Raw genomic sequence first — 27,343 nt, forward strand, 5'->3', positions numbered from 1 at the left:
TAATTTACAAAGGGTCATTGTGGAATGGGACCGGACAGACCGTTTTTAAAAAATCGGATCAGAGATGATATAAAAAATGGACTATATCAAGAAAAATCAGAATCGAGTCAGGAGAAAAACATAATTCCACTTTGAAACGGAGAAAAATCATGTCTTGAAGAAGAATACTGCATCAAAAATCATTTATGCCTTCCACAATTCAGCTGTGGAACATGCTACCAATTTAATGGATGGGGTTAATTATTATTATTGTTAATTATTATTATTATTTCATAAGTAACCTATCCATGAAAAATCTTAAAATTTACCTTAATCGGGATAAACAAATATTTCCTTCTTATTATTATGTTGGTACTAGGATGGATCAAATTCAGCATATATGCAATTGAGAATCAGATGCAGTAGATATCTACTCCTAAATCATGTTTCTAACAATATGTACTGCACACTAAACAAGTAGAAACAGCTGATAATTTTCTGTTAGAATGTCAAAGATATAAAATTCTGCGGCACTGTATTCTCTTTACATTGCCATTATGACTTACAATTAAGACATTACCAGGTAATCTGATGTGCTCTGATGAAATTATTGCATAAATATTTATGGCAGTGCAAACTTTCATAAAATTTAAAACCTTTTCTCAACACACAGGTTACAACCACACAAGTGTATTCCATCTTTCTGAAATAATTACGCATACTAGAACTGATCACATATATATTTATATTGGTGTATGACTAATCCACTTGAATTCAGCAAAAAATTATTGATTATTACCTTAGTTTTACCTTATACTGAATCCCAATATATAATATTGTTATAATTTATATATATTTATCCCATTTTTCCATATAAAATTACACTGTTTTAGTGATGGCTTACTGACACTAGTGGAAATCAAATTTTCTGTGTCAATAAACAGCAAGACCAGAGTGTATTCAATTGTTAAATACCAAGCAGCTCATATCTATGAAGCTTTTAAAAGTGAACATCAAATATCATGAAGAAAATATATTCAGACTGATGACAATGAAATGTTGGCCCCTTATACAGAATGCACATGCTTGTAATCTCATGAGCTAAATGAAGAACTTGAGAAAAGCATTAGTAAGTTTAACCTATTATAAGTTTATACATATATGACATTAGCTTTGAAGCACGTACAAATGTATCTTTGGTGATGTTGTTGATCTGATTGGACATGTCCCTGCTTATTAAGAGAACATTTAAAATATATGGGTTGTCATGCAGTGGCTGATAAGCATTAGATTGAAAAACTGATGAATAGGGTGGGTGGGCTGTTACAACTCTATGGTCTTAAACTAAGTAACAGAAAAGAGCAAAAACCAATAAGTTTTGTTGTTGTTGTTGTTGTTGTGGGGTTTAATGCGATTTTTCAGCACATGATAGGTGACAGATGGCGAAGCCATGAGTGAAAATAATAGAGTTTTTCACCCACGAGATGAAATGTATCCATTATTCACTCATTTCAAGCAAATATTGTTTTTATTTTATGCTCACATATGTTGGCTACCTAAAGTTTGTGACACAGTGAATTAGCAGATTTCTTACGGTAATGTCAGCTGTTTACCGTACATGTTCTGCTGTGCTATGTGTATCTGCACACAAAATTAGTTCCACATCAGATTGAAAAAAAATTCACTGATTAACGTAATTATTCCAGAATAACAAACTACAAGTTTCAAGGATAACAGACAGGGATTATTAATAATGACAATGACATGTACATAAGGAAAATGTAGTTCAGTGACAGAAAATCAAAGGGAGGTAAGTATGTTCTGACCCAAAAAAGTATTTCCTGAAGGGGAAAAAATATTATTTTTTCACTACAGTGAAATATCAATATTATTTTAATTAGAAAATCAAGTAATTCACTGCTTAGCATAAAATAAAAGGATATAGCAAAAGCAGTCAATGGCATGAGAATCCTTTGTGATGCACTTGTGGTGCAAAAACAGCTGGCAAAGTAAGTGGCCAACTACATTTTTGTGCGTGCAATTTTTTGCACAAAGTTATAATAGCAAATTTAATTTTTCTTCATAAATAATAACTTGAACTTCTGATAAAAACAATGTGAAAAATTGTAAAATCTCTGATGTTCAGAGAGTTCAATTTACAACAAATCAGGGGTATTCTGCTACACTTCAAGTGTTACAAATTGCTCACTGCTCATCTCTGTATAGGAAGTAAAGAAACAACATTTTTTATAATCACAGATATATAGTAAATCATAGGCAAATGATATCAAAACTAACCTAATTGCATTACTGATTGGCAGGAACATCTTTCTGACTTAGTATGTATGATGAAGCCACTGAATGGAGAAAGCTTGGTAATCAGGGAATAAATAAACTGTTACCAAAATATTTTCAAACGTTAAGTGCAACTGATTATGATAACTTCTGCAGTAGTGATGTGGATTCCATATTTTATGAGACAGAGAGACGGGGGAAACACTACTAAAAACAGCTAATGATCTAGAAATGCTTCAGAACAGGTTTATCTAAGTTTTCAATATTATGCTTAGACTGCAACAGAAAAACAGAAAAAAGAGTGAAGTAAAACATTATTTTCATCTGATGCTCAAGTTTTTTTGGTGAGTTACTTATAATTTCTGTAGGGAAATTATACAGCACGAATTCATTCTGATAGAAATTAGTGCTGTAGGTATCTTTGTTAACAATGTATGGTCAAATTACCTTTATAAGTGGTTTAGAGCAAGACAATTGTCCATGTTAAACAACTAATCTGATTGATGCAAGTAATGGAAGACAATAAATAAAATCCAAATATCTGACACAAGTTGTACTGATAAGTTCAAGAGTTTCTCTTTATCTTAGTGATTTTTCTTTCATAAGAATCTAACAATGGAATATTGTATGGTTACACAGAATGATTCATTTGTCCCCAAGTACACAGTTGTCAACATAATTGCAATGAAAACTAAGCCTGCAGAAAAGCTGCTGTTGTGCTTGTAGGTTGTCAGTTCACACATGAGACTGAAGAGGTCGAATAAAACAAACCATGCTGATGGTTTCTGTTGTGCTACATTAGTAAGCACAAGCATTTATCTTCAAAAAAGATACCTGTCAACTTGCATATATCTAGGATGACTTTCTGAAACTTTTTTATTTTAAACCCCCCCCCACAAAAAGTCTACTTTGATTATTAGAATTAAAATTAAAATAAGGACACAAAATCTTAATAATGCTTTTTAATTAATAATTTTTGATTTTTCATGCTGAAAAAGCAACCATCAGAACTATGCTTTCTCAAGTTTCAATTACCTCTCTATAATTCTGTTTTTGGATGTCATATGAAATCATACATTATTTTAATGAGAACTTAGGCATGGGATAACCATCGGAACTTGTGTGATTTTGTTTCGCTTCAGTCAGGTATGAATGCGATTTCATTTTGAATCTGTTCTACAATTAGAATTCTTTCACTGCAGTGAGTACGCTATCACTGACAAATGATCACTAAAAATGTATAATGCATGAACTTCAGCAGAAATAAGCACATGAATGCATCTGTTGATTCCAATAATGTAGTACTGGAAAAATAACACAAATTATGTTCATTGAGCAAAATGTAACATTAAGTTTTAATATTATCTCAAATTGGACTTAGCATTATGTATCATAAATTATCATTGTTAGAACTATGACAACATTTATAATTAACTGAATCATCATGTCTTATTTCAGCATAAAAAATAAATCAAAATGCTCCAAAGAGATAATAAATGCTGATAAATTGGTCTCTCTCTCTCTCTCTCATGGACAGAGGATGGACACGTAAAAGGTAAGATTATGAACTACCAATCTAATATGTCCATGCAAATATTACAAAGTGGACTGACTACATCACACTTGCAGTAAAGCAAGATAGGATAATTAATGTGACAAAAGTTGTAATATTCTTACTTGGGATGCAGGTATAAATTACACTTGACTCCAAAGGTACGAGTTGAGTTTTGGCCTGAGTTGAGTTTATCAAACTGATGGAATGGACAACAGATAATAACAGATAATAACTCTGTGTGCTGTAAATCAAAATCTAGCACACACACAGCACAAAATAGTTTGGGCTTGACTCAACCTCTGAAAACCTGCTCATATCCCAGTGTAGTGGAATGTAAATCAACACAGCTACAAATGCATGAGTGGCAAATGGTCAATATATATTGTGTGAAATTTATGCATAGATTCATACCTCTTACAAGATCTTCTATGGTCTGGGATAATACTTGAACTACATCTTCGTTTCCTATTCTTGCTAATGCCATTGAAGCTAAAGACAACAAATAATTGCCAGCTAGTATTGCCTGAAAAAAATAAATGATTATGAATGACTGGAAAGAGAAAAGTAAAAAAAATGACAATTTATGATCATTATAACAAGCCTGGTACAAGTTTGTCAATTGTTTCAAGATGGTCTAGAGCAGTGTGTGAAACTTGCCAAAAATATCCTGAAGCCCACAAGACCAATACATGTAACCTTGGTTCTGTCCATAACCAACTGGGCCTACTTTTTCTATGGCAAAATATAGTAAATGACTTAATCATTAATGCATGTTGACATCAACATCAGAATGTATTCAGTTTATCTATATGGAAAATAAAGAAACACAAAATAAGACCTTTATATTGTTATGTATATTTGATTTAATTTATATTTGATTTAATTTAATTTATCTGTTTGTAAGTTTTCAATTTATTTATTTTTAATTCTTGGATTATTTTTGGATCTGATTCTTAAAACCTTAAGTTCTTATTTATTAATTTTTAGTATTTTTCCAGGGAAATAAATTATTTGTTAAATTTTTTAAAGGTTGTTTTCACTCTTTTGTTACTATTTATTAGAGCCTAAACACGTAACATAAGTATATATTGTGTCAAATTTATTACATTTTAATAAATTCAATATAACATGGCCACTTTTTGCTGTGAAGATCAACACATAACCTCATTTAGAGGCTGGGCATCATAATTTGTTGCAGCCATTAATGACCAGTTTGAATAATAGTCAGAATGAGAATCATTATCCTCATTCAAATTTGATCGAACTGTCATCAATGACACTATCAAAACTAGACCTAGCCTCTAAAGATGAAGATTAATTTGGTATCCAAAATACAGCTGCCTGTATGAAATTAGGTCTGCAAAAATATGAGAAATTGGACAAAAAACATCCATATCAGCAGAATGCAGCTGAACAGTTACCAGGATTATCATGGTCATAGCACTATTTTCATTTCTAAATTCTAAGTGTATTCTATAACACAGCTATGTTTAAAATGTTTTTTTCAGTTGTTAGTGTCATATTCCTTTTGAATAATTCTTTTTACCTTGGCTGTATTTGAATTTGTAGCCTTTGGTGTCCCTGTGCCTCTACATATCAATGTTGGGCATTAAAAAGTAGCATGTGTCATAAGACTGGAGTTACAAGTGTCTTTTGAATGCAAAGCACGTGAGAATTTGTATTCTCATCTCACAGAGATTCTCTATTCATCATGAGAAACAATTCACCATTATTTATTTTTCACTTGGTTTATATTATTTATCTTAATATCATAAAGTGCTGAATCTGAAGATTAAATTTATTCAATATACCTAAACATCCCACTGGCCTGATGGACTGGCCACTAATTATTTGCTCATTCTGCCATGAAATTATCTGGCATTGGACCAGTTGGCTGGCAGGAATTTCACACACTGGTCTAGAGAAGTGTCCATAGTATAGCTGGCATAATTTTTTGACAACCCATGCTTTGCATCAAGGGACTTGATCCTCTCCACCTTCATGCCACAAAAACACTCCAAAGTTATGGGATAAATACTTACAAATCACCAATGCGCTTCAGCAGACATGCCATTAGAAACCCAAAAGTTAAGGAGATGGTTGACATTACAGACTGAGATGTGAAAAGTCAATGAATGAAGACCACCTATGGAAAGAGTGAGACATCAAACAATCAGATATCATTTGAACAATTAGTCGTTTTTATTTTGATCATATATTTGGACAATAAAAAACTATTTTCCGAAGTCTTGTATATTCAATACAAGCGTATTTAGAAAAGGCTGATCAGTTTCTTCTGCAATAATTTTAAACTTTTACTTCATTCAAAGAAATCTGAACAAACTTGCACACAGACCTGACAAGAGGTATTCGTTGTTGAATTTCCCTTGAACAGCGTCAACTTGTAATATGATTACAAAGGAATCCTCAGAGACATGGACAATTATAAATTCCAAACAACAACCAGAGAGGAAAAGAACAGAAATCACTAAATTTACACTGAAATGTGAAACATACGCTTAGTCCTTAAGCATTATTAGCTAAATCATGAGAATGAATATACCCAACTTTGAACTAGTTCAATTCTGACTGCAAGCATACAGTCTGGGACTGACAATTTAATTTATGTGGCTAAAATGTTCTTTCCGATATTTTATTTCTTTCTTCACAATGCAAATTTATTGCATGTAAAAAATGAATGGATTATAGCAGTTTTCTGCTATAAATCTGACCAAAGACGATTGTTTTCAAATAACTACCCACCATCTCAAAAATGAAATGGTCTCTCCCTAATAAAAACTTGACTTCAGCAGATGTACGACATAATTCAAGGCCATTATCACTGTCAACATTGTTATACACTAAATTAACAAGGATTAGCATCAAAAGATGTCAATTTCAGCTTGGGAAAGGTGTGTTTCACTATGACATCGGACTTGGCATGTTGTTTTAAATGGCCCAAATTAAGGTCCTGCACTTAACAACAGAGGTTGATAATTGTTCATAATTAATCTGAACTCAACTAATTGTTGAAATGAATAATAATGTGTACAACTGTCAAATCTTAGACTTGGAACAATCTGCAAGAAATCTCTGCATGTACATATTGTCTTCACATGTATCCCATTATCTGCTCATTTTTGTAAGTGGAACATATTTTGTTAAAATTTATCATCATAGAATCTTTTTATAAAGCAAATGGAAATGATAGGTCAATAACCTACTAGTAAAATTGGTCTATTTCTTAAAAATGTTTTTGATGTATGTATGAAAGTATGTAGTACCCTTGGAGTATTTGGTTATTGTATATATAATACAAACACATACCACCTAAGCTTAAATTAAAAGTTCCCTATCTTAACCCCACCACTTTTTTTGCACCAAAGCAAACATATTATTTCTTTCTCTGTTTACATTAGTTGTCTTGCAAATATACAGTAACAATTATTACAGCTCTAAACTCTTACAAGTTACTGTTCTACATTAATGAAATACTGTATGTAGAAAAAATATTATCTCATTTAGATTAGCATGTTCAAACAGTACAATGATGTGCCTATTTCACTCACATCTACAATATTATTAATAAATGATTTAAATAATATTTTTTTGCTGAAGTCATCACGAATAACAAGTAAAATCAGACAAGAGGATTGGGCAGCCAATTATTTTAAAGTAAATATTATTGTGAGTGTTGAGAGAGTTTGAAATAATCTAATGATTGGCTGCCCAATCCTCTCGTCAGATTTTAAGTGTTATTCATGATGACTTTAGCAAATAAATATTATTTAAATCAATTATTATTACTTGTTTGGACTTGGGCATTAGTGCTAACACTTACAATGGCTTTAAGGTATCTAGTACCAACAAAACCCACTCACAATCTACCCAAGGTCAGTCATTTGAAAAAGATTTTCTGTTTGCTTATAATGTGAGTCACAGAGCCACTGAGGGGTAAACAGGTTACTTGGATGGTGTAGCAGCAGCTGATTCAGTTAGTAGTACCTTTTTTCAAGTACACATTCAAACTGACACACACCTGGCAAATTCAAGGTCGTAAAAAAGCCTCAGTTGAGGTTTGTATGATCACAAATTCTATAACCTCTTTAATGATTGGTATCATGCATAAAATAGACTTCAAGTTGAGAGAGTGCTGCTCTTTCATCCACATCATCATACTTTTCCCTCCAGCATCATTGTGAGAGTACGGTCATCTGAAAAATCTTGTTTAAGCTGGTGAAGTTTTCTTGTTACTGGTTCCTCTATTACATGACTACCTATCTACAGCAAGAAAGCATCACAGATGTGAGATATAACTGCACATGCAGTATGAAAGGCATAACTAATTTTGTAAATAGATATATTTAACATTTTCATTTTTCACAGTTATAAACTTGTAATAATGTTATTAGTGCTACTGGTCAAAGAAAAGAAGAGCTTATGGCATGGTATCTCATCTGTCTGTCAATTAGCATAAGTTTTCCATTTCCTTCTAAACTGATTGGAGGGTTGCCATAAAACTTTACTTACATCTTCATATATATTATCCATGTGGATTAGAACCAGAATACATACACAAAATATACTGAAAATTTATTTATATTCAGCACTCACTTAACTAGTCTACATGTGTAACTTTTGCTGAATGATTGCAATCTGGGATTCTACAGTGATCATAGTCAGGTGCTGGGAGTGCTGTATTACATTACTTCATATTCTAGTTTAAAAGTTTCGAAAATGGTGTTGATTTGTCCTTTCTGATCAGACTAGTTTTGAAGTTTGAATAGATCAAACTGCACAAATATTTTTTGTTATATAACATCACCAACTCACACCATAAACCGTTTCACTTGATATCTGGTGCCATTTTCTTTAAAGTATAGACTGGTCCACTAACTTACCAGTTTGGCAATAAAATGAATCAGTAAGGCAAAAGTTACAAACTCCTTCTGATTTGTTGGAAATGGGGTGATATACAGTATATGAATAGCAAATAAGGAAACTACTCTTAAATTATTCATAAGAAGCAGTCTCCTTTTTAAGAATATTCTCAAATTTATATGAGTAGAATTAAAGAGATGATAATGGAAATGACAAATACAACCTTTTACTGCTTTATTTCAAAAAATTTTTTTTAAATGTATGAAAACAGCACAATCATGATTTGGTGAAAAAATACATAATGATCACACCAAAAGCATAATGGTTGGCTTTTCATATGTATATTACAACTGAGGTTATTGATGCAGATTCTTCTCTGAAAGATATTTTACCTAGTGTTGCAAAGGAATTTTGCTATCAGGATCCTGACAAGGGCTAACTGGATTATTTGACAAGGGCTGAATTACAACCTTATGTTACTAATGGTAGGCTCCACTAGAGGCTTATAGCAAGATAGCGTCAGTGAGTGGAAGAAACAATGGCATCCACTAAGATAAAATAATGCTCCAGATTGTTTAGAATCATTGGATTTGATGCTCCAAACAGTAGTATGCAAGTCGGTGCAATTCTCAGTGATAGATAATGTGGGCTTATTTGTGCAGAGATAAATTTAAGACACATTCTTCATGGGTTTATAGATTCATTTGTTAAAGAACATTCAGATAATGTGCCAGTTTACTTACAAAACCATAGTATAGTATTTCAGCTCAAGATCGATGATGATCTCTAAAGTGTTTCTTTCTGCTAAGTTAGATAGTTTTCTCACCATGTACTGGAACTTGTAGGGGTAGATAATCGTGAAGGTTTGGACATTTCAATCCAATAATCTAAAACAATCAATGCAAAATGTCTGCAAGTGATATCATAAACAAGTATAGAAAGTAACTAAAGCTGTCAAAATTTTAGAAAACTTCTGCAGGGTACCCGTCAATTACCCAGGTACATATCAAATGCGAACCTGAACCACTTTGCCATAGGTTCACACATGCCAACCCCAAAAGAGGCATGAGCATAACTATTACTAATCTAAGAATGTGTGTTTTGGATATTTAGCATAACTTTAACAATTCTACAGTCATATTGCTATGATGTCAGCAGTGTGGAGTTTATAGTGATGTCTAGCACTGGGGCATCATACCGCTGACATGTAGCATCATGTCCCACCCAGTCACATCATCCTGACACCAGGCTGACCAGTCCTAACACTAACCTCATAATGCTGAGCATCTAGTGAGGCAGCTGTTAGTACCATTTTTGTAAGTCTTTTATATTACTCGGCCGTGGTTTAAACCTACGACCTCCCGACTCTAATCACTAGGACACTGGAGTGGTCACTAATCTAAGAGGCAAAAAAAGCATAATCTGAGCATAAAAAGCGCAATCTATATATTACATGCCATAATTACAGAAAACTGTGAAAAATATCCATTTATTTTTGCTACTTACCTGGATCTGTAATTAAAATTCTTGTAACAAATCAGCTAAATCCATGTCGATTGGTAGTTAGTACGAGAGTACAGACACAAAACAAATTGATATTTTTTTTATGTATAACACTCACTTTAACAAGCCTATATGTCTAACTTTTGCTGAATGGTTGTGAAGTCTACAAATGATAAATGCTTTATTACATCAATGTCGAATTCAAATTGTCTTTCAAAATTTGTAAAGTACTACTGACTTGCCCTTTTCCTGATGGAACAAGTTTTTAAGTTTAACAAAATTACTCTCCTCTAACACTTTTCAATCATAAAAAAACCTTGAGTTAAACCGATAAAGACCGTTTCTCTTAATATCTGGCACAATCTTTTTTCAATTTAGTCTGGTCCACTACGCATGTGTCTGTTAAAATATAACGAACCTGTGGCACATGGTTTCACATTCAAGAAACCCATCTGTTTTCTTGGAACTGTTTCATTTACAGTTACTATAAATAAAGAAATTAAGCAGAGGTCTATTAATGGATAAATGCACATCAGCCATTGTCACATAACATAAGCCTCAAACAGTAATTATTATTATGAGATGCTTGCTCCTGATGTCTTTGATTTGAGCATGGAAATCATTTTTGTTAAAAATTTTAACTGCACCTAGTTACCCATTTTATTACCAAGTTATTATCAATGGGTGGGTAATCAAGTAAATGGGTACCCGTTGACAGCTTAAAAAGTGACATTGTGAAGCTGCTCATGAGTACCAGGAATTGATTTAAAATGTGACAGAAGCCTGCAAAAGTTGAAGATATGTTTGTCACAACAAACTGCATGACAAGATATTACAGTGGGTTTTGAACAAACATATGCATCACTGATTAAACCCAAAAGAAACTGCTGAATATGAAGAGGATATTAAACAGGTTACAAGAACATTCATACAAACAGTATTGCTAAGTGGAACAGGCTACATGAACATTCATACAAGTGGTACTGCTAACTGGAACAGGCTACAAGAACATTCATACAAGTGGTACTGCTAACTGGAACAGGCTACAAGAACATTCATACAAGTGGTACTGTTAACTGGAACAGGCTACAAGAACATTCATACAAGTGGTACTGTTAACTGGAACAGGCTACAAGAACATTCATACAAGTGGTACTGCTAACTGGAACAGGCTACAAGAACATTCATACAAGTGGCACTGTTAACTGGAACAGGCTACAGGAGCATTCATACAAGTGGAACTGCTAACTGGAACAGGCTAAAAGAACATTCATACAAGTGGTACTGGAACAGAAATACAACTAGGACCAATCTGTAAAATGTCTGAACAAACCAAGGATATTAAAAAAGCAACAACAGAAACTGTAGCGACTATTGGACACTTGCCACAGATGACTGGTGAATTCAAAGAAGACAGTGAAATTGGAGGATCAAATGGTGTACTTCCAAAAGGCACCCATGTAACTGATTAACATGTTAGAGAAGCAATTGCTAGGAAACCACACATACCATGCGAATATAAGTTGCAGATGCAAACACCACCAAATACTTTAACAAAGTTACTCGCCAGGTAGTCTTTAAAAATCCTATAGATGTTGCTTTTAATAGACCTTCCAACTTGAAATAGTACATGGTAAGACTGATATCAAAGACACATGATAAACATTTGAAGTTAAAACATTGAATGGCCTAAAATGGTATTTGGGGAGTTTACTGGAAAGAAACAATGTACTGGTGAATGGTGTGCTCATATTGTGAAAACATTTAATGCATTTGCAAGTGGAAGAGCAGAAGGTGAAGCTTTATGGAAAGAATATTTGACATCACACATCTATTTCCTGTTTTTGGTTGTTGTTCCAGTGTGGGTGCAGCAGGTCTTTGTTTTGGTTGTGAAACACATTTTGGCTGTGCAAAGGTGGATGTTTTGGGTACATGTGCTGCATGTTATTGTTGCAACTTTATTTGTTGTTTACGATATTGCAAAATAGAGTGCATCAAATATTTATTATCAATCAGCAATAAAAGTTAAAGAAAAAACAAAAAGAACTGATACAGTGAAAATATATAAAGGTTCCCGATCAACAGGGGGATTCAATGGTGTGTATAAAGGTTAAATACATAATTAAAAGACAATTATGGCAATTAACAATACAAATATTGGTTTAAAAATACTAAGGAAATAAGATTGCACACAAGCTATATATAATAACAAATATTCACTTCCTTCAAGAAATTTAAAATGCAAGTCACTATGATTCTATCAACATGTTCTTTCATCTGCTCAACACTGTAGTAATAATCACTTGATGGTTGGTGATCCAAACAATCTATCATAAAGTGCTTTATGGTGAAAGGTTAATTGCAAAAAACACACCATATGCGTCTTTGCTCTTTAATATGTAGGAGTGGGTTATAGAAGTATGACTAATACTAATTCTTACAATAACTACCTCGTTTGTATGGATGGTTCCGTAGGAAGGAAGCCATTCACCTAAGGTAGGTTTGATCACATAAGCTTGTTATCGACAGTATCATTTCATGATGCCTGCCACTTGCTAAAAAAAGATTTTTTATGCCAAGTTAAAATCAGTGATTGGTATTTTCAAATCAGTTGCGAGTGTATGTGTGTGTGTGTGTGTGTGAATTTCGATTTTTAACATAGCTTTAACAATTTTTCAGTCATACCTCTACGATGTCTGCAGTGTGGCAGTTTATAGTGATGTCTAGCACTGGGGCATCATGCCGCAGACATGTAGCATGATGTCCAACCCAGTCACATTATCCTGACACCAGGCTGACTAGTCCAAACACTAACCTCCTAATGCTGAGCACCAAGCGAGGCAGCTGCTAGTACCATTTTTGTAAGTCTTTGGTATAATTTGGCTGGGGATCGAACCTAAGACCTCCTGCGTCCGAGGCAGATGCTCTAACCCATTGGTTCCCAAACTTTTCTGAGCCAACGCCCCTTTGGCTCAAGAAACGGACCCCCAATGCCCCCATCTATTCCTATATTATATGAAGTAACGTTTCATTTTAATTTAATCACATAGGCCTATTAGTATAGTCACATAGTGGTTATGAGGACAAGTAAGGAATGAAATAACTAATATACCGGGAAAATGAATGATTAACTGTTTTTAAACTCTGAGGAGTAAAATACAAAAACACAATTATTCCAAATCAAATTTTAAAAACATATTGTTTTAATAATCATGAATTCTAATTGAAAGTCGGAAAGTAATGTAAGAAGCTACAAGAGATTATATATTATACTAGATTCCTGGAACCCAAGTACTTAATCGATTCTTCATCTTAAGTTCCTAACAGTTCATTAGTTGCTTAATGTGACGGATGGGCTTGATGACGTGAGATTATTGCCCCAATGTCCGGTTTAAAGTCACTTAACCCGAGTCGCAAATCACCAGAGTTAACAATTTGGAGTCGATTTCTTTGCTTGGATAGAAGGTGGGCGACCACACTAAAGCCACGTTCTGCCAGATACGATGATGGAAATGCAACAAGAAGCTTCTTAACCACAGACCATAACGCTGGAAAGCGGGTGGAAATGTCCTTTTGTAACCAAAACTCTTGGTACGATTTCTTACACTTAAAGTTTGATTTGAGCTCAATTCATTTTGTAGCTCTATTACTTCTTCCTCCATTACTCCAACTTGCTCAATATCTGAGAATGGATTTATCACCCAATCTGGAATTTCCAATGATAGAAGATCCTGATATCGCTCAGACATATCTTTATTCAGCATATCCAAATGATCGCAATACACATGCAGATCATAATCTTGTATTTCTCCCTTATCTTTCAGCTCAGACAGGGTTGGAAATTGATATAGGTCATGATGGCCCATATTGTGCTGGAATAGAAGTAACTTTGACATAAACGTAGAGATAACAGACTTATCTTTAATAAGAGTCACCTCATTTCCTTGCAACTGCAGATTAATCTCATTGAACTTTGAAAATATTTCTGTTAAATAAGCAACATCATGCTTAATTTGTTTGAGTTCCACACTGAGACAGGGTTCCCGGTCTTGAAAAAACTCCACAACAGTCTCAAAAAGGTCGTAAAAGCGCCTCAGGCAGTTGCCTTTGGAAAGCCAACGAACTTCAGTATGAAATAACAAACATTTAAAATCGTCATCATTTTCAACACAGAGCTTGTGGAATAATCGATCTTTGAGAGTGTGACCTTTAATCTTATTCACTGCAGTAATCACAGTTTGTAATGACTTGTGCAGGTGATCACTAAGGTTTTTTGCAACCAGATGCTGGCGATGAATGACACAATGAATAGAAAATAAATTTGGCACCTTTTTTTCAGGAAAGCAAGAAACCCATGGTGGCGACCAGTCATCGATGGTGCTCCGTCAGTTGCACAACCAAGTATATTTGTCAGTGGAATTCCCTTTTCTGTGAAGAATTTATCAACAACTTGATATATTGACTCCCCTTTAGTGTCTGCTTCCAGCTCCCTTGCAAATAACAATTCATGAGCCAAACTTTCATCTTTAATAAAGTGCACATAAGCTAGAAGCAGAGATTCATTCCCTGGCATAGTTGATTCATCCAGTTGCAATGAAAACTCGGTTGACCTTAGTATGCTGCATAACATATCTTCCACATTGTCAGCCATTTCATCTATGCGTCTTCGTACTGAATTGTTGCTTAGAGGAATCGTCTTAATAACATCGTGTGGAGACTTATGCAGAACAGTATTCAGAACTTCACAAATCGCTGGTAGAATGAGTTTTTCGCTAATTGTGTGTGGCTTGCCAGCCTTAGCAATCAACAGTGAAATGTTGTATGATGCACGCAAACCATCAGTGTTTTGTTGTGAAGTATTACAAAACATGCTTGACAGCGTTGGCCTGCTCTGAAATTTATCACAAAGTGATTCAAAGAAAGTTAAGTTTTTGTCTACCTTGTCAGGATGTACTTTCTTCAAATGATCAATCAGTCTGGAGGGCTTCATCGCTTCATTAGAAAATACCTTTTCACAAACCAGACACATTGGCAGCTGCAAGTTCTTTGGTGATGGTATAAATCCATATTTCAGATAAGTTACATTGTACTGTCTACATTTCTTCTTTGCTTTTTCATTTGTCGCCATGGCCAATCGAAAATTGATGATAAAATATAATGACTGTAAAAATATTACAACGTGCTAGTCTGGTACTGAGCCAGTCTACACTCTACACTCTGCAACCCTGCATCACAGGAAGTACTACACCAAGACAATGATCTAGCACGGAAGATTCCATTACAGGGGTAGGACAGGTCAATAAGGGTGCGCACAAAAGAGCACTGCTGATACAAGCGCGGGCTTATACTGGCTTTGATTCAAAAACAGCGCGGTTAATTAATGATAGCGCTGGTTTATAACGGCGAGCATAAAAAGCGTGTCAAACAGAAAAAATAACTGATCAAAAGGGCGAGCATAGAAGCTGTATGACTGTGAGAGCAAAGACGAAATGAGGTATTTCCACCACCAGGTTCACGTTTTTCTCTTTTTGCCCCTACTGCCCCTTTGCCTAGTAACGCCCCCCTGTCGCCCTCTTGCCTCGTACCGCCCCTTTATATAATCCCAACACCCCCAGGGGGGCGTTACCGCCCACTTTGGGAATCACTGCTCTAACCACAAGGCCACCAGAGCGGCCACCAAATCAGTTGCAGAGACATGGCTATTTTAGCAGTACAGTCTGCTATTTTATTACCTTTAAAACCAAACTGGATGGGTAACCAACAGCATGCTATGAGAGGTACACAACTCTGTATGTTTGATCAGAATATTGGTCAGTAATGGGTTTTCCAACTTCCTATTGTGTATTGACTGAAATACTGTATCAGACAGTGAATTGTAGAAGATGACAGAATTTAACATGTATATGGTTTCAACATATTTCGGGAGGCTCCTAGTGGCCAAGTGGTCTAAAGCGCTCACCATTACAGACCACTGCCATCTCACCTCTGTCTGCATGGGTTCGAGTCTCACGCTCGGCCAGTGTGGGTATGTGAGAAAACAAGCCGGTAGCTTTTCATGGGTCGGTGGTTCTTTCCGGGGTTTTCCCTGGTTCTTCCACCACCATTTATACTGGCCGCCATGTATAGCCTATTTTGTGCTGGAAAATGGCAATAAACCCTATAGCAACAACAAAAATCAATATATTTCAGAGCAAGGTCTATTGCTCTGATTTCAGCTGAAAATATTGGTACACCATCTGGCAAGCACAATTTTTACTGTAACTAATGAAGGCTGCAGCAGCTTTTTCCTCATCATTTGAGCTGTCAGTGTAAATTCTTTTGTAGTCCTATAAGAGTTATGAAAAACTGAAGGATTTGTTTCTGAAATTTTTCCTTCATCCAGCGTGAAAATGGAAGGATTTGTTTCTGAAATTTTTCCTTCATCCAGCGTGAAAGGTACTTTGGGTTATCTAAGTAGCCCAGAAGGTGTTACAGAAACAGAAAGATTTTGGATTTTTTAAACGTCATTATTTGTCTGTTAAGGCAGGAAGATATTCTAATGCCAAGGGTAGGTATGGCATTTGGCTTATTTTGGTAAAGTGATTTGTATTTGGGATGGAAAACAGATGCAAAAGCAGAGTTCAAAGCATTGGATCTCAATTTTATTGCAGGCTAAACACATGTATCTCTGCAATGTCACAGAGGTGGCTTATTTGCTTAGCCAAAAGACTTTCATATGGGAATATCCTAAATGCTCCCAGAGCAAGTCATATTGCTTGTTGGTAAATTGGGTCAAGTACCTTTAAGTATGGCTTTCTGGCTGAACCATAAACCCAACCATAGTCCAGTATGGATCTAATTAAGGTTAGATATTGGTTAAGAATGACTTTTCTACCAGCACTCCAGTCAGTATGCACTACTACTCTGCATAAATCAAGGGCTATCGAGCATTTAGCTTTCAACATCTTAATGTATGGAGTAAAGGTTTTCTGTCAAAAACAATACATAACAATTGCTTCTTCAACAAATGATATAGGTAGTCCAAACAACATGAGTTCTGATCACCATGCTGTCCTCATAGCTGACAGAAATGCATGCTTAGTGTTTGATTTTGCAAATTTAAAACCAGTGACCAGTGCTAAAAAAATCTAACAGCCAGACACCCTTCAAATTTTAAATCAGGACCATCTTGTATTCAAAGTGAGATGCCTGTTGGGCTTGTCAAAAAAAAAAAAAAGAGTTTGCCTGAGGAAACTCTGAATGCACAAATGAAATGTGTAAATGTACTTTCAAGATGTTGACATAAATATCATAACACAGCGCAATCTAAATCAAAATCAGATCACCACTGTCCTATGTGAAATTCAGATCTGATTTTAATCAAATGGAAAGCACTGCTAAATATATGATGTTGTATTCCTAAACCCCCTGACACTGCTGTCTCTCGAAAAAACACAATTTTCAGTAATCTTAAATATAATTTTTTTATATAAGTTTATGCCCGTTACATGAAGCATGTATAAACGATAATCAGTCATGGTTGGAGCATAAAACTATCCCTTGGGCAGTTTAAATAGCAGCAATTAAAGAAAAAGATGTCAGATTACATATTAATGCCTTAAATGAGAATGTGTATGCCATTATATTTGACAAGTCTGCGAAAAGTGACGTTTCTTTGAAGTTGGATTATACTGCACAAATCAAATGCAATGCAAGATCATTTCAGTTCTCGGAATAGTGTTCAAATGTAATTCATTTTTATTGAAAAGGCGAAATTTTGGGCATGTGGAAATTGTAGTATGGCATACATGTCAACTTTTCCAAAGTTAAGTAATGAGAATTTGTTGTTGGTGTAGGGTTTAACGCCATTTTTCAGCACAAGATAGGCTATACAAGGCAGCCAGTATAATTGGTGGAGGAAGAACCCTGGAAAACCCCGGGAAGAACCACTGACCCACGAGAAGCTACTGGCAGGCTTTCTCACGTACCAACATTAGCCGAAGCTGAGACTCGAACTCACGCAGACAGAGGTGAGATGGCAGTGATCCGTAATGGCGAGCACTTTAGACCACTCAGCCACTCGGGGCCTCAAGTAATGAGAATAACAACAACAAAAAAAACAACCAAAAACAAAAGTCAGAAAGTCACCTTCACCTTTACTTTTACTATTGTCAGTAGTACAATCATTGATGAATATAGCCATGAAGTTTCATGATTATACATACAAAGAAAACTAAATGCAAACAAATGTATGTAACTCCTGAAGTGTGAAAAATAGGTCACCATCATCTAAATTTGTCCGAATGAATAGTACCTGCCAAGATGAACAGACTCATCAAGTTTCATGACTATATAGAGAAAATAAGCTAAATGCAAAACCTTAAAATAATTTCTGAAACAAAAATGAGATGAGATGAAAACATCTTCAAGTTTCATAACTGTAGATACAATAGTATCAGTGTAACTTAGCTAAATTTATAAACATTGGTGATCATAACAACAACAATATAATTAGAAAGGAAGCAAGACAAACATTAGAATAGCGAATTTAAGCAAAATCTTCTATACTGATACAAAAATATTTATAGCACTAGATTTAATATTTTGAGCAGATCCTTATCTTCTTCACAATCTAGAAAACAAGTTTAGTTTTTATTTGGCATTCTGATACATTTTCTTGCAAGTATGCCTATAAACTATACCTCATCAAGCACATATTTTACAAAGTATCCTTTCTTACACAGCAGCCAAGAGCTCCATACAAGCTGGAACCTATGTTCTAAATATTTTTGTGCAAGTATTTTGTGTATCTTAGGTGGCAGGGTACAGTTTCGTATATTGGCCCCTGGCAAATTTCTTAACTTACGGCTATGGTATGACTTTTTCAGCTATTATTGTTTACTATTTATAGATATGGATATATTTGTGAACTAGGTGTTTTAGGCTTGTGTTGTTCTTGAAATTGATGTCAGGCATGTACACCTTCTATAGCTGCTCTGCAGTATGTTGATAGTGAAATACCAACAGTCGGCTAGGAAGAAGAGCTAGCCACCCATAGCAGTAGACACGTGGGTTCAAGGCAAGTAGAATATCTCAAAAACAGCTTGGATGACAACTATTCTGAATTACATCAAGCTATTTAGTAGACAATGTTTTTCAAAATTTTCATCCAGGGAAAGGGCTTGCGTTTGCACTGTGAGCACCACATGCTGTCAAAAAAGGCCTTTGAATGTGTAAAATTGATGTATAAAATAGGGGTTGGGGTGCATAAAATTTCTTCTGCTATGAACTGCCATTGACTTCTCTGGTCAAGTGGATAATATTCTTATGCTTTGTTTTAATATAGGTACCTAAAAATATGGACCTTTTTCACCTCACTTGTGTATTTGATTTTTTATGATCTTTTTTTATATTAGGTCGCTGATTGCGACATTAAATTTGTACACAAAAACTGGCCCCTGACCCCTTAGCACTTCAAAGGTAGACCATGAAGGGGAAATAACTAAAGCAATCTAGTTCCTTCAGTTTTATTCAAGTATGTGGTTGGTTGGCTGTCTGGTTGGTTGGTTGGATGGTTTTAGTTGATAGCACTTTTAACATATTATTGGCTATATATTAATCAGAAATTATAAATTAGGTGTTGTTCCCAAGCACTATCCAAATATTTAACTTCAGTACATTTTCATACATAAATAAGCTGCACATTTTGTCTTAGTAACCAAGTAAAAATAATTATAAATGAAGAAGTCAATAATTTAATTTGGCCATTGTGAGAATCACTGTAATATGCCCATACCAAAGGGATCTGACATAAAATGTGTAACTTTAATCTTACCTATTTCTTCCATCCATATTTGTTTAATACTCTGAACAGATATTTGGAATTTCAGCTTTTGAAAAATAGCTATTACAGGAAACTCTGCTTAAACTAAGCCAACAGCAACATTTATGCCAAGTATGGTGCTTCCCAGTATCAAAGCTATGGAAGCAAATGGCAGAGTATTTTAAGATCACAAAGAAACCATTAATAGTCATTTTAATTTGAACAGGAATCTTCAACATATTGACCAACTGTATCAAACTGATTAAACAGTTCAAGATCTGTTTGTCAAAATGGAATTTTTCTGAAGCAACCCTCACATCAAACTATTTTCCAGTATACTGTTAATATTAATATTATTATCTTTATTACAGTCATTAGATGGGGTGGGAGAGTTAAGAATTGTTATACAAATTTTCTTTCTTCAGCTTCAAGGTAAAACTTTACAATCATATCCATTTTGCTAAATAAATGCAGCAGAAAGCTGTAAACAAACAAATTAAAAAATAGTTGTCTACTCGTGTGTAAACTTATGCTGAATCATAAATATAAGTGTTTGGTAAATACCTGTTACTGTAGCAGAAAATTTGGATTGGATATGGAGAATAGAATGGCAATAAGAGGAGGGGGAATATCAGTGATGGATGGATAGAAAGTACCATTCAATCATGGTGGAGTCAATAATTTCTCATGGCTTTTGTTTAGTGTCTGTTCTGTAGAAGCAAATTGTTACTTCCCCTCACAAACACCTTATTTAGCTCAAAGCCCTATATATACCTTTCTTTCTTTCCATATATTGTTAACACTGGACTTTCCCCTTCTGATATATGATTCATCAATGACATCATCATGAATAAGACTGGCAGTGTGTATCATTTCAGCAATCATGGCCACTCTTCTTTGTGAGTCCAAAAGCCTGCGAAGAAAACAAACACATGACAATTTAAAATGAATTGTTTCAAACTGTTTGCTAAAAGACAAATTCTTACACTTGCATTGTACACTTTTCACAGACAAGACTTAAGAAGTAGAATAGGGTGGTTTCTGAGGTGGTGAAATTCTGAGTAAATAAAAGAATTACCAACTTCAGATGGGATATCAGTTATCCTTAAAATGAGTTGATCTCATGACATCTTTATATTTGACAGCACAAACAGATCAAACAAATCAAGAAATGAGATTCAAAAAATTTGATCCAGATATTTCAACTCAAGACAGGATGATTACCACCAACCAAATTTTAGCCTTACCCATATATTTGACAGCACAAACAGATCAAACAAGTCAAAAAAGGAGATTAAAAAAATTTGATCCAAAGATTTCACATCAAAAGCGGATATTACCATCAAACAAATTTTAGCCAAGAAAAGGGATAAAATAAGCAATAAAGAAATTAATTTCAACAGATTTATGTTTAAAATTTTATCAGGTAGTATAAACCAAACAAGTTCTTAATTTTATCTTGCATAATACAAGAAGCTTGCCAAAACCTGCAATTCCAGCCTGCCCCAAAGCTTCTAAATATAGTCATAGTGACCTACTTTTGGTGGAAATGTCTGTTTCTAGCAAAACACATTAGCATATCAATATCCGTGATGCTGTAGTATCCAAGGAATTTGAAAAAAAAATCACAAATTTAAGCAGTTACTGAAATGTGAACTTGAGATGAACCTGACCTACTTTTGGTGCTTTGGTTTTTGACCTACTATGGATCAACTAACTACAATACACAGCTCCCCACCAACAGTACATAAGAAACCAAGTTAACCGAAACACTTAAGCAATGTCAGTGAAGCATGAAACAAAGGTCACAGTGACCCATGTTTGATAAACTGATATTGCATAAATCAAGTTTTATTTTCATAGCAAGAAACAGGAGTTTGTGCCAAATGTACTTGAGAAACTGACAACATTACTTAACATTACTTGAAAACAATTTCAAGATGAATTACTATGAAAGAAACAAGAGCTACAGTATAGCTCATATGATTTTTCATTTCTTCATGCTATAACATTAGAAGTCTTAATCTCCTTCATACTTGCTACACAGCAGACAGATCAATACCTATCAGGACCTTGATTCGACAGGCATGTCTTTGGCAACTCAACTGTGGAGAAGGCTTGTTAACACCAAATAGCCAATGCATGAAGACCAACCATGGTGTTATGTATATCTTATTTGTATTGTATAACTGACCTTTGCCCATAACTAAGAGCGGGAGTTTGGGCCTACCTGACTGTCTTGCTTTTTTTGTAAACAACAATATTCCACAGTTAATTCTTGTCTACGATTTTAGATTATATTGTAAAATCATGTAGTATCTGAAGATGTACATTTTTACTTGGATCTGCATTTAATAAATTGGTATTCCCCTGGGAGAAAGCCTGCTCTACCTGATGTTTTAAATGTTCTTTACTACATTTTTAGTGAAACACCTCAACTTGGTTGCAACCTAGAATGTTCTGGAAATGAACCTGATGGGAAAATAACCTTCACCCTGGTTCTGTTATTGTGTCTTAGCTTCTATATAAAGGTAGTGAGACACAGAATTAATCCTTCTTATCCTTAGCTTCAGTTGTGTTCAGATTTAATTTGAGAGGAATCTTTTAATCTACTCATCAATAATTTCAGACTAAATCACCATTTTGACATTATTGTGAATTTATAGACACTGTGGATTACATTACTTTGATACATCAAAACTGTTAGCCCATCAACACTATTCCAGGCTATTGGTACATAAGCATATTCAAATCTGGAATTCATTTGGAAAACCAAATTATTTCAGAAAATTCTTTCTGGACTTGTGACAGAACTTGAGATGAACCTGACCTACTTTTGGTGCTTTGAGGCTTCTTACTATTTCTGACTTAATTCACAATAAATAAGTTCTTTTTAAATGTTAGTTTTGGATTCTAGGGAAATATTATCTGTTGAATTTTACAAAACCTTTTGGTTCTTGCCTTTTGTGCTTGTATCAACCAAGTTAACACAGACATTGCAAAGCAGTTGTGTTTGACAGTCTATTCAGCCAGTGGCTTATTGGCTTTGAGGTTCATACTTTTCTGCCAAATGCTTCAGTTGCATTTTTTCCCCGCAATTTAGTACTTCAACATCTAACTGATATTAGATAGCCCTTGCCCTCAATATGCACTTATATGTAATTTGCATACACACATGAGAGCACTGGTCATAGTCTGAACCATACCATTAATGAAAAGTTATGAACATTTCTCCTAAATAACTTTCAAATGATTGGAATGGGTATTTTCAATCCTGCGTCTCTCACATTTGTTGTGGACATTGTGAATATCATGTTCAATCATTTGCTTCTCTGAATGTTCCATTTGTGACTCAGTAAACTCATCCACATCATTTACTTTATCATCTCCGCTTTCAATCAGATGAAACTGGTTATTTCGTTCATACACAAACAAAACTAATAATTTTTTTACCAGGTAGTTCTTAATACATTATACTATTTTTAGGCACATGTGTCACGTACATGCAAGCAATATCAATGTGTTCAGTATTGTAAAATACTGCACTATTCTGACAATGTAAAGTTAATGGAGAAAAAAAGGAGTATATAGTAATATAATATACTGACTTATAAGAATGAAAGATATGCAATCAAGAAATAAATATAACTTAAGTAAGGACTGGTGTTTGACAGTATGCAGAATATAAATGGCAGGAATCAGATTAAATGGAATCTGAATTCCAATGATTTGTTACTGTATCAAAACAATAAAACAGAATCAAGATCAGTCCACAGACCAAAATAGCAAGGACAGGGATAACTAAATACCTAACTAACCTAGAAAAAAAGAATTAAATAATTCTCAAACAGAATAATTGTTACACTGACATCACCCTGTGTGCCAAGTAACCGTATATACTTGACTATAAGTCGACCCTACTTTTTTAGGTCCACAAAAAGCCAATTTCTTTTTCACCCTCCTATAAGATGGGATGTTTTTAACAAGTTAGATCCATTTAGGGTCATTTTGTTGTCAGTGAGTCAGGGTTGCACATTTGAAAAATAAAGAAGCCAAATCTGATGGACAGAACAAATAAAAACCAAACCAGTGTAAAATACAATTATATTATTTAGTGGAATACCTCACAAATAAATTGACAACTAGTAACATCCATATTGCTGTACTTTTTAAATCCATTTATAGGATAAATCCAAAATTAAGATACAGGTCAAAGATTGGTATAGAAATAGTAGTTCAGAATGATCCAATTCATAACACATCTTACAAATAAATAATGAAAGCTGAATCCACATTTTTGTGATTCAAAGTATCCTATAAATGTCACTATCTAAAGTCCAAGAAGTCATTGTCTAAAAATGTTCTGAAACCTTCCATCGTCATATAGTCATTGTAAATCATCACTTAGTCATTGTAACTATTATTCAAATCTGTTTCCTCGATTTCACTGTCATATGCAGGCCCTTATGTAGAGACCGAGTTTATGCACTCTAAGTAACACTTTTATCATACGTTCTGTGAAATCTATTAAATGTCACATCTTAGGGGCTTAAAATATGTAATCAGAAAAGTTAAAACCCAACAAGCATTCAATTTTCCAAAAAATAAATTTATTTTCCTAAAATATAAAATCAAGCAAAGTAACAGAATTAAAAATAACATACAGAATGGTATGAATTCCTATAGCATTTCCTAACTGTACAATCAATTTCATAGTAATCTGGAAATGATCCAAAAGCATTCTGAATGGTTCTAATGTGCTTATATGCTAGCACCAATTCAAGATATATCCAATAAAAGTGAATGCCATAAAAGTCACTGAATGTTTCACTGTATTCCAACTAAATTAAATATCCAAATCCTTCAATAACTCAAAATAATCCAGCAAGGTGCCATCTGTTTTGAATAAATGGTATTCTGCTCTGCAATTTCAATGAACAAATTACTAATAAATAAAATTTCCTCTCCAACTCTAACAAGACTAAAATATAACTGAAGAATGAAATGATGTGTACTTATACAGTGGGACCCCGCTATAATGCGCTCCATTATAACGCGAATTCGGATATAACGCGGTCATGGCGTGGCTCCCGAAATTTTATATACATGTATTTTTCTTATGCAAAAAAAAAAATCTTAAAAAGTAAAAAAAAAAAAACGTAAAAAGTTGCTTATCATTTTGGGATAGAGATCGCATATGAATAAAAAATGCAAGATGATCGCGGCTTGGTTCCTGAAATTTTATATGTATTTTTCTCGTACACGAAAAAGTATTTTTCTCGTACATGAAAAAGTACTTTTTCTTTCTTCTTAAAAGTAAGAAGAAAAAATGCATAAAAAGTTTATTCTGTGATCGCGTAGGTCTTCGCCAATGTCGCAAACTTGGATTGTTTTTCCTTATTGGCTGCAAAACATACCATGTGGCTTTTTTTATTTGTTGGCAACATTGTTGGCTGTTTAAACTTTTATATACAACCATTGGTTTGGAGTGCAGAAATTCAGAGGCCCCATGAAAGGAAGCCGCAAACTGGATATAAAATGCACTGAAATTTATCTATTGTTACATAAACAAATTCTTTGTCTATACTGACAAACCATCTCTAAACAGTGCATTGTTATATCATAATCCGCTTATCCTGACATCTAACACGAGTTCTGTATCTTGTGAAATATCCGCTTTTTTGTTGTTGACATTTCTGGTAACGGAGATAAACTGGACGAAGCATTCTCTCGTAATCTGTCTTTCATCAGATTTTCGGCCACTCGCTAGTAATTAATATATTTACAACGATGCATTTGTGTGTGGATGGTAAGTAAATTCCTCTTCTTTTCACTCAGAATTAAATCCTTCAGAAAACTCACGTTTTCTGTAATAATCCATGTCGTCAGAACACCTGCATCTCTATCTTCTGTTGACCCTTTCTTCTTAATTTTCAGACGCATGCGTAGAAGGCAACATGACGCTGCTACCACAAATGTTAAAAAATTTTTTAAAAATTATTATTGGTTTATTCAGTAGGCATGGAGGGACATTAACTAGAATAGTCTAAACGATGGACAATTCCTTTTAAAAATGTATCCAGATAAAACAGTTTGCTAAAATTTCAAGGGAAACAGATTACCTTTGAAGCACCGACTGTTATGAAAACGTACTCAGCAGATGGAAAAAATCCCTGTCTCACTCATACAATTATTTGATGTTGCCGCCACAATAAGAAATGGGCATTCGTTTGGTTCTCCAAAGCTGTTCTTTAGCGGCGACTTCAAAAGCACATGCAGCCTTCATCAAAGAAAGCCGACTACAATCTTTCAATAACAGTAAAGAAGTTTTCTTCAAAGGGAGTCAGTACCAAACTTAAATAAAAGTGATGGAATCTGATAGATTTTTGCATTTTCCAACATGACTGGAACACTTTAACTGTGCTGTGAAAGTTTAAAACGCAAACTAACTTTTATCGACTTCGAACGTACTTCAAAGTAAATGTGCTTCGTCATTCGTTACGTGATTGTGCTATGTTTTTCCAATGAATTCAGACCAATATGACCTGTTACAAAATTAATGAATATTTTAAAGCTGTGTATGCATATTTTCGATGGAATCACTTGTATTGTGGATTCGATGTATATGATGAGCTTCGCAGGTGAGTACACTGCGTTGATACTCTGATCATGCTATACATTAGACATTTATATATAAACAGTATTCACGTATATTTACCAATTCATAGTTCTCTAAATAAAGTATGTCTTCTCTCTTTTCACTATAGGTGTATTTCTCATTTAATATGTATTAATTCAAGATAGCAACTGTGCTGACGAAGCACGTATTTTACCACCCGTATGTATTACCCTCCCCCTTTTTCTGGGGGGGGGGGGTACATTTTCTTCAGCTAACTGAGTTGGTTGCATATAACACGGTTCGGTTCATAACACGGTCGGATTCTATGGTTCCCAACTACCGTGTTATAGCGGGGTCCCACTGTAATTACTTTATACAGTCACTACCAATGCATTAAATCAATAATTCTGAATCACTAAAAGTGAGTTAGTGATCTGGATTTTTAATATAGCTTTAACAATTTTTCAGTCATATTACTACAATGTCTGCAGTGTGGCAGTTTATAGTGATGTCCAGCACTGGGGCACCTTACCGCAGGCATGTAGCGTGATGTCTCACCCAGTCACATTATCCTGACCAGTCCTAACACTAACCTCATAATGCTGAGCACCTAGCAAGGCAGCTGTTAGTACAAGTTTTTGCCATGACTTGGCTGGGCTTTGGACCCATGACATCCCGCATCCAAGAGTAATGCTCTAACCACTAAGCC

General features: G+C 34.5%; 1 protein-coding gene across 2 annotated transcripts in view; it reads right to left on the minus strand.

The window, feature by feature from the left end:
• The window catches only part of LOC149791905 (all trans-polyprenyl-diphosphate synthase PDSS1-like), a 254,393-nt gene that overhangs the window by 119,444 nt on the left and 107,606 nt on the right, over positions 1 to 27,343 (minus strand). For both annotated transcript variants that reach the window (XM_089970420.1, XM_089970418.1), the window contains 2 exons: positions 20,790 to 20,928; positions 4,241 to 4,352 (listed from right to left, as the gene is read on the minus strand). In XM_089970420.1, the coding sequence (XP_089826546.1) occupies positions 4,241 to 4,352; positions 20,790 to 20,928 (251 nt within the window). The remainder of the gene's footprint in view (positions 1 to 4,240; positions 4,353 to 20,789; positions 20,929 to 27,343) is intronic.

This window comes from Sinohyriopsis cumingii, chromosome 9 (genome assembly GCF_028554795.1).
Source record: "Sinohyriopsis cumingii isolate HCF-2022 chromosome 9, ASM2855479v2, whole genome shotgun sequence".
In the NCBI taxonomy this organism is placed as follows: Eukaryota; Metazoa; Mollusca; class Bivalvia; order Unionida; family Unionidae; genus Sinohyriopsis; species Sinohyriopsis cumingii.